This window comes from Oncorhynchus gorbuscha, unplaced genomic scaffold, assembly GCF_021184085.1.
Source record: "Oncorhynchus gorbuscha isolate QuinsamMale2020 ecotype Even-year unplaced genomic scaffold, OgorEven_v1.0 Un_scaffold_3026, whole genome shotgun sequence".
Classification (NCBI taxonomy): Eukaryota; Metazoa; Chordata; class Actinopteri; order Salmoniformes; family Salmonidae; genus Oncorhynchus; species Oncorhynchus gorbuscha.
The window spans coordinates 39,120-50,631 of NW_025747384.1; the positions used below are offsets into that span (position 1 = coordinate 39,120).

Sequence of the window (11,512 nt, forward strand, 5' to 3'; positions counted from 1 at the left end):
ACAAGGCTGAGTATAGCCCCCACACCACTAGAGGGATATCTACCACCCTACTACCCTGAGACCAGGCTGAGTATAGCCCCCACACCACTAGAGGGATATCTACTACCCTGAGACAAGGCTGAGCATAGCCCCCACACCACTAGAGGGATATCTACCACCCTGAGACAAGGCTGAGTATAGCCCCCACACCACTAGAGGGATATCTACCACCCTACTACCCTGAGACAAGGCTGAGTATAGCCCCCACACCACTAGAGGGATATCTACCACCCTACTACCCTGAGACAAGGCTGAGTATAGCCCCCACACCACTAGAGGGATATCTACCACCCTACTACCCTGAGACAAGGCTGAGTATAGCCCCCACACCACTAGAGGGATATCTACCACCCTACTACCCTGAGACAAGGCTGAGTATAGCCCCCACACCACTAGAGGGATATCTACCACCCTACTACCCTGAGACAAGGCTGAGTATAGCCCCCACACCACTAGAGGGATATCTACCACCCTACTACCCTGAGACAAGGCTGAGTATAGCCCCCACACCACTAGAGGGATATCTACCACCCTACTACCCTGAGACAAGGCTGAGCATAGCCCCCACACCACTAGAGGGATATCTACCACCCTACTACCCTGAGACAAGGCTGAGTATAGCCCTCACACCACTAGAGGGATATCTACCACCCTACTACCCTGAGACAAGGCTGAGCATAGCCCCCACACCACTAGAGGGATATCTACCACCCTACTACCCTGAGACAAGGCTGAGCATAGCCCCCACACCACTAGAGGGATATCTACCACCCTACTACCCTGAGACAAGGCTGAGTATAGCCCCCACACCACTAGAGGGATATCTACCACCCTACTACCCTGAGACCAGGCTGAGTATAGCCCCCACACCACTAGAGGGATATCTACCACCCTACTACCCTGAGACAAGGCTGAGTATAGCCCCCACACCACTAGAGGGATATCTACCACCCTACTACCCTGAGACAAGGCTGAGTATAGCCCCCACACCACTAGAGGGATATCTACCACCCTGAGACAAGGCTGAGTATAGCCCCCACACCACTAGAGGGATATCTACCACCCTGAGACAAGGCTGAGTATAGCCCCCACACCACTAGAGGGATATCTACCACCCTACTACCCTGAGACAAGGCTGAGTATAGCCCCCACACCACTAGAGGGATATCTACCACCCTACTACCCTGAGACAAGGCTGAGTATAGCCCCCACACCACTAGAGGGATATCTACCACCCTACTACCCTGAGACAAGGCTGAGTATAGCCCCCACACCACTAGAGGGATATCTACCACCCTACTACCCTGAGACAAGGCTGAGTATAGCCCCCACACCACTAGAGGGATATCTACCAACCTACTACCCTGAGACAAGGCTGAGTATAGCCCCCACACCACTAGAGGGATATCTACCACCCTGAGACAAGGCTGAGTATAGCCCCCACACCACTAGAGGGATATCTACCACCCTACTACCCTGAGACCAGGCTGAGGGATATCTACCACCCTACTGTAGTTTTGGAATTGTTAGTTAGATTACTTGTTGGTTATCACTGCATTGTCAGAACTAGAAGCACAAGCATTTCGCTACACTCGCATTAACATCTGCTAACCATGTGTATGTGACAAATAAAATTTGATTTGATTTGATTTTGATTTGAGTATAGCCCCCACACCACTAGAGGGATATCTACCACCCTACTACCCTGAGACAAGGCTGAGTATAGCCCCCACACCACTAGAGGGATATCTACCACCCTACTACCCTGAGACAAGGCTGAGTATAGCCCCCACACCACTAGAGGGATATCTACCACCCTACTACCCTGAGACAAGGCTGAGTATAGCCCCCACACCACTAGAGGGATATCTACCACCCTGAGACAAGGCTGAGTATAGCCCCCACACCACTAGAGGGATATCTACCACCCTACTACCCTGAGACAAGGCTGAGTATAGCCCCCACACCACTAGAGGGATATCTACCACCCTACTACCCTGAGACAAGGCTGAGTATAGCCCCCACACCACTAGAGGGATATCTACCACCCTGAGACAAGGCTGAGTATAGCCCCCACACCACTAGAGGGATATCTACCACCCTACTACCCTGAGACCAGGCTGAGTATAGCCCCCACACCACTAGAGGGATATCTACCACCCTACTACCCTGAGACCAGGCTGAGTATAGCCCCCACACCACTAGAGGGATATCTACCACCCTACTACCCTGAGACCAGGCTGAGTATAGCCCCCACACCACTAGAGGGATATCTACCACCCTACTACCCTGAGACAAGGCTGAGTATAGCCCCCACACCACTAGAGGGATATCTACCACCCTACTACCCTGAGACAAGGCTGAGTATAGCCCCCACACCACTAGAGGGATATCTACCACCCTACTACCCTGAGACAAGGCTGAGTATAGCCCCCACACCACTAGAGGGATATCTACCACCCTACTACCCTGAGACAAGGCTGAGTATAGCCCCCACACCACTAGAGGGATATCTACCACCCTACTACCCTGAGACAAGGCTGAGTATAGCCCCCACACCACTAGAGGGATATCTACCACCCTACTACCCTGAGACCAGGCTGAGTATAGCCCCCACACCACTAGAGGGATATCTACCACCCTACTACCCTGAGACCAGGCTGAGTATAGCCCCCACACCACTAGAGGGATATCTACCACCCTACTACCCTGAGACAAGGCTGAGTATAGCCCCCACACCACTAGAGGGATATCTACCACCCTGAGACAAGGCTGAGTATAGCCCCCACACCACTAGAGGGATATCTACCACCCTACTACCCTGAGACAAGGCTGAGTATAGCCCCCACACCACTAGAGGGATATCTACCACCCTGAGACAAGGCTGAGTATAGCCCCCACACCACTAGAGGGATATCTACTACCCTGAGACCAGGCTGAGTATAGCCCCCACACCACTAGAGGGATATCTACTACCCTGAGACAAGGCTGAGTATAGCCCCCACACCACTAGAGGGATATCTACCTCCCTACTACCCTGAGACAAGGCTGAGTATAGCCCCCACACCACTAGAGGGATATCTACCACCCTACTACCCTGAGACCAGGCTGAGTATAGCCCCCACACCACTAGAGGGATATCTACCACCCTACTACCCTGAGACAAGGCTGAGTATAGCCCCCACACCACTAGAGGGATATCTACCACCCTACTACCCTGAGACAAGGCTGAGTATAGCCCCCACACCACTAGAGGGATATCTACCACCCTGAGACCAGGCTGAGTATAGCCCCACACCACTAGAGGGATATCTACCTAGAGACAAGGCTGAGTATAGCCCCCACACCACTAGAGGGATATCTACCACCCTACTACCCTGAGACAAGGCTGAGTATAGCCCCCACACCACTAGAGGGATATCTACCTACCCTGAGACAAGGCTGAGTATAGCCCCCACACCACTAGAGGGATATCTACCACCCTACTACCCTGAGACAAGGCTGAGTATAGCCCCCACACCACTAGAGGGATATCTACCACCCTACTACCCTGAGACAAGGCTGAGTATAGCCCCCACACCACTAGAGGGATATCTACCACCCTACTACCCTGAGACCAGGCTGAGTATAGCCCCCACACCACTAGAGGGATATCTACCACCCTGAGACCAGGCTGAGCATAGCCCCCACACCACTAGAGGGATATCTACCACCCTACCACCCTGAGACAAGGCTGAGTATAGCCCCCACACCACTAGAGGGATATCTACCACCCTACTACCCTGAGACAAGGCTGAGTATAGCCCCCACACCACTAGAGGGATATCTACCACCCTACTACCCTGAGACAAGGCTGAGTATAGCCCCCACACCACTAGAGGGATATCTACCACCCTGAGACAAGGCTGAGTATAGCCCCCACACCACTAGAGGGATATCTACCACCCTACTACCCTGAGACAAGGCTGAGTATAGCCCCCACACCACTAGAGGGATATCTACCACCCTGAGACAAGGCTGAGTATAGCCCCCACACCACTAGAGGGATATCTCTACCCTGAGACCAGGCTGAGTATAGCCCCCACACCCTGAGACAAGGCTGAGTATAGCCCCACACCACTAGAGGGATATCTACCACCCTACTACCCTGAGACAAGGCTGAGTATAGCCCCCACACCACTAGAGGGATATCTACCACCCTACTACCCTGAGACCAGGCTGAGTATAGCCCCCACACCACTAGAGGGATATCTACCACCCTACTACCCTGAGACAAGGCTGAGTATAGCCCCACACCACTAGAGGGATATCTACCACCCTACTACCCTGAGACAAGGCTGAGTATAGCCCCCACACCACTAGAGGGATATCTACCACCCTGAGACCAGGCTGAGTATAGCCCCCACACCACTAGAGGGATATCTACCACCCTACTACCCTGAGACAAGGCTGAGTATAGCCCCCACACCACTAGAGGGATATCTACCACCCTACTACCCTGAGATATCCCCACACCACTAGAGGGATATCTACCACCCTGAGACAAGGCTGAGTATAGCCCCCACACCACTAGAGGGATATCTACCACCCTACTACCCTGAGACAAGGCTGAGTATAGCCCCCACACCACTAGAGGGATATCTACCACCCTACTACCCTGAGACAAGGCTGAGTATAGCCCCCACACCACTAGAGGGATATCTACCACCCTACTACCCTGAGACCAGGCTGAGTATAGCCCCCACACCACTAGAGGGATATCTACCACCCTGAGACCAGGCTGAGCATAGCCCCCACACCACTAGAGGGATATCTACCACCCTACCACCCTGAGACAAGGCTGAGTATAGCCCCCACACCACTAGAGGGATATCTACCACCCTACTACCCTGAGACAAGGCTGAGTATAGCCCCCACACCACTAGAGGGATATCTACCACCCTACTACCCTGAGACAAGGCTGAGTATAGCCCCACACCACTAGAGGGATATCTACCACCCTACTACCCTGAGACAAGGCTGAGTATAGCCCCCACACCACTAGAGGGATATCTACCACCCTACTACCCTGAGACAAGGCTGAGTATAGCCCCCACACCACTAGAGGGATATCTACCACCCTGAGACCAGGCTGAGTATAGCCCCCACACCACTAGAGGGATATCTACCTCCCTACTACCCTGAGACAAGGCTGAGTATAGCCCCCACACCACTAGAGGGATATCTACCACCCTACTACCCTGAGACAAGGCTGAGTATAGCCCCCACACCACTAGAGGGATATCTACCACCCTGAGACAAGGCTGAGTATAGCCCCCACACCACTAGAGGGATATCTACCACCCTACTACCCTGAGACAAGGCTGAGTATAGCCCCCACACCACTAGAGGGATATCTACCACCCTACTACCCTGAGACAAGGCTGAGTATAGCCCCCACACCACTAGAGGGATATCTACCACCCTACTACCCTGAGACCAGGCTGAGTATAGCCCCCACACCACTAGAGGATATCTACCACCCTGAGACCAGGCTGAGCATAGCCCCCACACCACTAGAGGGATATCTACCACCCTACCACCCTGAGACAAGGCTGAGTATAGCCCCCACACCACTAGAGGGATATCTACCACCCTACTACCCTGAGACAAGGCTGAGTATAGCCCCCACACCACTAGAGGGATATCTACCACCCTACTACCCTGAGACAAGGCTGAGTATAGCCCCCACACCACTAGAGGGATATCTACCACCCTACTACCCTGAGACCAGGCTGAGCATAGCCCCCACATACTAGAGGGATATCTACCACCCTACTACCCTGAGATCAGGCTGAGTATAGCCCCCACACCACTAGAGGGATATCTACCACCCTGAGACAAGGCTGAGTATAGCCCCCACACCACTAGAGGGATATCTATACCCTGAGACAAGGCTAGCCCCACACCACTAGAGGGATATCTACCACCCTGAGACAAGGCTGAGTATAGCCCCCACACCACTAGAGGGATATCTACCACCCTACTACCCTGAGACAAGGCTGAGTATAGCCCCCACACCACTAGAGGGATATCTACTACCCTGAGACAAGGCTGAGTATAGCCCCCACACCACTAGAGGGACCCTGAGACAAGGCTGAGTATAGCCCCCACACCACTAGAGGGATATCTACCACCCTACTACCCTGAGACCAGGCTGAGTATAGCCCCCACACCACTAGAGGGATATCTACCACCCTGAGACAAGGCTGAGTATAGCCCCCACACCACTAGAGGGATATCTACCACCCTACTACCCTGAGACAAGGCTGAGCATAGCCCCCACACCACTAGAGGGATATCTACCACCCTACTACCCTGAGACCAGGCTGAGTATAGCCCCCACACCACTAGAGGGATATCTACCTCCCTACTACCCTGAGACAAGGCTGAGCATAGCCCCCACACCACTAGAGGGATATCTACCACCCTACTACCCTGAGACAAGGCTGAGTATAGCCCCCACACCACTAGAGGGATATCTACCACCCTACTACCCTGAGACAAGGCTGAGTATAGCCCCCACACCACTAGAGGGATATCTACCACCCTACTACCCTGAGACCAGGCTGAGTATAGCCCCCACACCACTAGAGGGATATCTACCACCCTGAGACAAGGCTGAGTATAGCCCCCACACCACTAGAGGGATATCTACCACCCTACTACCCTGAGACAAGGCTGAGCATAGCCCCCACACCACTAGAGGGATATCTACCACCCTACTACCCTGAGACCAGGCTGAGTATAGCCCCCACACCACTAGAGGGATATCTACCACCCTACTACCCTGAGACAAGGCTGAGTATAGCCCCCACACCACTAGAGGGATATCTACCACCCTACTACCCTGAGACAAGGCTGAGTATAGCCCCCACACCACTAGAGGGATATCTACCACCCTACTACCCTGAGACAAGGCTGAGTATAGCCCCCACACCACTAGAGGGATATCTACCTCCCTACTACCCTGAGACAAGGCTGAGTATAGCCCCCACACCACTAGAGGGATATCTACCACCCTACTACCCTGAGACCAGGCTGAGCATAGCCCCCACACCACTAGAGGGATATCTACCACCCTACTACCCTGAGACCAGGCTGAGTATAGCCCCCACACCACTAGAGGGATATCTACCACCCTACTACCCTGAGACCAGGCTGAGCATAGCCCCCACACCACTAGTGGGATATCTACCACCCTGAGACCAGGCTGAGTATAGCCCCCACACCACTAGAGGGATATCTACCACCCTACTACCCTGAGACAAGGCTGAGCATAGCCCCCACACCACTAGAGGGATATCTACCACCCTACTACCCTGAGACAAGGCTGAGCATAGCCAGCATATAGCAGATGTTAATGTGAGTGTACACACAAGTATAAAGGAATGAATAAGAATATGTAGATATAAATATATGAATGAGCGATGGCCGAACGGCAAGATGCAGTAGATGGTATAGAGGACACTATATACAGTGGGGAGAACAAGTCAGCCACCAATTGTGCAAGTTCTCCCACTTAAAAAGATGAGAGGCCTGTAATTTTCATCATAGGTACATTTCAACTATGACAGACAAAATTATAAAAAATAAAAAATAAAATCACATTGTAGGATTTTTAATGATTTTATTTAAAAATTATGGTGGAAAATAAATGTCTTCCATTGTCTCACTCTGGCCTTGCTGGCCTTATTAATTCTATGAATTAATAAGGAATTTATGAGGAATTGAGCCTTTTCAATACATTTCATCCATATTTAGCGACATCTCCTCCCTCCCTAAGTTAGGGTTAGGGTGGGGGGTAGGGTTAGCGACATCTCCCTCCCTAAGTTAGGGTTAGGGTGGGGGGTAGGGTTAGGGTTAGGGACATCTCCTCCCTCCCTAAGTTAGGGTGGGGGTAGGGTTAGGGTGGGGGTAGGGTTAGGGTTAGGGTGGGGGGTAGGGTTAGGGACATCTCCTCCCTCCCTAAGTTAGGGTTAGGGTGGGGGTAGGGTTAGGGTTAGGGACACATCTCCCTCCCTAAGTTAGGGTTAGGGTGGGGGGGGTAGGGTTAGGGGACATCTCCTCCCTCCCTAAGTTAGGGTTAGGGTGGGGGGTAGGGTTAGGGTTAGCGACATCTCCTCCCTCCCTAAGTTAGGGTTAGGGTGGGGGGTAGGGTTAGGGTGGGGGGTAGGGTTAGCGACATCTCCCTCCCTAAGTTAGGGTTAGGGTGGGGGGTAGGGTTAGGGGCGACATCTCCTCCCTCCCTAAGTTAGGGTTAGGGTGGGGGGGGTAGGGGTTAGGGTTAGCGACATCTCCTCCCTCCCTAAGTTAAGGTTAGGGTGGGGGGGGTTAGGGGTAGGGTTAGCGACATCTCCTCCCTCCCTAAGTTAGGGTTAGGGTAGGGGGGGTAGGGTTAGGGTGGGGGGTGGGGTTAGCGACATCTCCTCCCTCCCTAAGTTAGGGAAGGGTGGACAGGACGGTTTTCAAACCGGGTCAAAGGGTTAATGAAACCACGCTCCTGAAGAAGAATAGGGTTAGAATGTGACGGAACTGGAATGAATAGGGTTAGAGGCTATAGGTGATGCATTCCCTGCTGTTACAGATGCAGAACAACGGTTTTGTAATTCCTAATTCTATGGTGTGCTTAGAATGCATTGACGGAACTGGAATGAATAGCAGTAGAGGCTATAGGTGATGCATTCCCTGCTGTTACAGATGCAGAACAAAGTGTGTTGTAATTCCTAATTCTATGGTGTCTCTCATTGACGGAACTGGAATGAATAGCAGTAGAGGCTATAGGTGATGCATTCCCTGCTGTTACAGATGCAGAACAAAGTGTGTTGTAATTCCTAATTCCATGGTGTCTCTCAGTTTGCTCCAGCTGGTGATGTCTGGTCCAGTGCAGCAGAGTGGATTCTACCCCCACATCCACACCCCTCCTCTGGGGTACAGCCCCCGGCCCAGCCCCTTAGGACCTCACCCCTCCTCTCACTCTCCCCATCCCTCCTTTCCTTCTCAACCTTTCCTTCCAAGCATGGCCTTTCCCTTCCGCCCCAGCCACTAAAGAGATGTGTGGACACATGGAAGACAACAACGTTGGTGTATACTGAGTATTTGGACTGTTTGTCAAATCAATCTGTTTTACCATGTTTCATTAATAAATTGTACACCCTTCCACCTATCTGTTCATTAATAAATTGTACACCCTTCCACCCATGTGTTGTTTAATAAATTGACCACAGCCTCATTAATTGTATATATTTATTTAACCTTTATTTTGACAGGGAAGACATATTGAGACGTATGTCTCTTTTCCAAATGCGCCCTGTATAGTACAATATAAATATACACATTAAATACTACATATATAATGTAAAGTATTGATGGGGTAATTATTTGTGGATGAATGTAACTGTTGTTTCTGGGTGCTGTTGTAACGGTTCTCTAGGTGTGAAGGAGAGTCGGACCAAAATGCAGCGTGTAGATTACGATCCATAATTTAATAAACAAACGTCACACGAATCTAAATACAAACACTACAAAAAAAACAATAAACGTAACGAAAACCGAAACAGCCTATACTTGTGTACACTAACACATAGACAGGAACAAGGACACTAAGGACAATCACCCACAAACACTCAAAGAATATGGCTGCCTAAATATGGTTCCCAATCAGAGACAACGATAAACCCCTGCCTCTGATTGAGAACCACTCCAGACAGCCATAGACTTTGCTAGATCACCCCACTAGCTACAATCCCAATACATACCAAAACCCCAAGACAAAACACACCACAATACAAAAACCCCATGCCACACCCTGGCCTGACCCAAACATGAAGATAAACACAAAATACATCGACCAGGGCGTGACAGATGTGACATTTTATTTGTGCTTACCGTGACTGAGTTTTGGACACCTTCTCATTCAGGGTTTTTCTTAATTTTTTTATTTCACCTTTATTTAACCAGGTAGGCTAGTTGAGAACACCTTTATTTAACCAGGTAGGCTAGTTGAGAACACCTTTATTTAACCAGGTAGGCTAGTTGAGAACACCTTTATTTAACCAGGTAGGCTAGTTGAGAACACCTTTATTTAACCAGGTAGGCCAGTTGAGAACACCTTTATTTAACCAGGTAGACTAGTTGAGAACACCTTTATTTAACCAGGTAGGCTAGTTGAGAACACCTTTATTTAACCAGGTAGGCCAGTTGAGAACACCTTTATTTAACCAGGTAGACTAGTTGAGAACACCTTTATTTAACCAGGTAGGCTAGTTGAGAACACCTTTATTTAACCAGGTAGGCTAGTTGAGAACACCTTTATTTAACCAGGTAGGCTAGTTGAGAACACCTTTATTTAACCAGGTAGGCTAGTTGAGAACACCTTTATTTAACCAGGTAGACTAGTTGAGAACACCTTTATTTAACCAGGTAGGCTACTTGAGAACACCTTTATTTAACCAGGTAGGCTAGTTGAGAACACCTTTATTTAACCAGGTAGGCTAGTTGAGAACACCTTTATTTAACCAGGTAGGCTAGTTGAGAACACCTTTATTTAACCAGGTAGGCTAGTTGAGAACACCTTTATTTAACCAGGTAGGCTAGTTGAGAACACCTTTATTTAACCAGGTAGGCTAGTTGAGAACACCTTTATTTAACCAGGTAGGCTAGTTGAGAACACCTTTATTTAACCAGGTAGGCTAGTTGAGAACACCTTTATTTAACCAGGTAGGCTAGTTGAGAACACCTTTATTTAACCAGGTAGGCTAGTTGAGAACACCTTTATTTAACCAGGTAGGCTAGTTGAGAACACCTTTATTTAACCAGGTAGACTAGTTGAGAACACCTTTATTTAACCAGGTAGGCTAGTTGAGAACACCTTTATTTAACCAGGTAGGCTAGTTGAGAACACCTTTATTTAACCAGGTAGGCTAGTTGAGAACACCTTTATTTAACCAGGTAGGCTAGTTGAGAACACCTTTATTTAACCAGGTAGGCTAGTTGAGAAACCTTTATTTAACCAGGTAGGCTAGTTGAGAACACCTTTATTTAACCAGGTAGGCTAGTTGAGAACACCTTTATTTAACCAGGTAGGTAGTTGAGAACACCTTTATTTAACCAGGTAGTTGAGAACACCTTTATTTAACCAGGTAGGCTAGTTGAGAACACCTTTATTTAACCAGGTAGGCTAGTTGAGAACACCTTTATTTAACCAGGTAGACTAGTTGAGAACACCTTTATTTAACCAGGTAGGCTAGTTGAGAACACCTTTATTTAACCAGGTAGGCTAGTTGAGAACACCTTTATTTAACCAGGTAGGCTAGTTGAGAACACCTTTATTTAACCAGGTAGGCTAGTTGAGAACACCTTTATTTAACCAGGTAGGCTAGTTGAGAACACCTTTATTTAACCAGGTAGGCTAGTTGAGAACAATTTCTCATTT

The 11,512-nt window shown here is 49.7% G+C and overlaps 1 protein-coding gene across 1 annotated transcript in view; it reads left to right on the forward strand.

Annotated features, from left to right (window-relative positions):
• The window catches only part of LOC124027239 (uncharacterized protein C7orf26-like), a 38,007-nt gene extending 28,697 nt beyond the window's left edge, over positions 1-9,310 (forward strand). The window contains exon 9 of the mRNA XM_046339702.1: positions 8,935-9,310. Within this exon, the coding sequence (XP_046195658.1) occupies positions 8,935-9,127 (193 nt within the window). The 3' untranslated portion in view covers positions 9,128-9,310. The remainder of the gene's footprint in view (positions 1-8,934) is intronic.
• Positions 9,311-11,512: the final 2,202 nt, after the last annotated feature.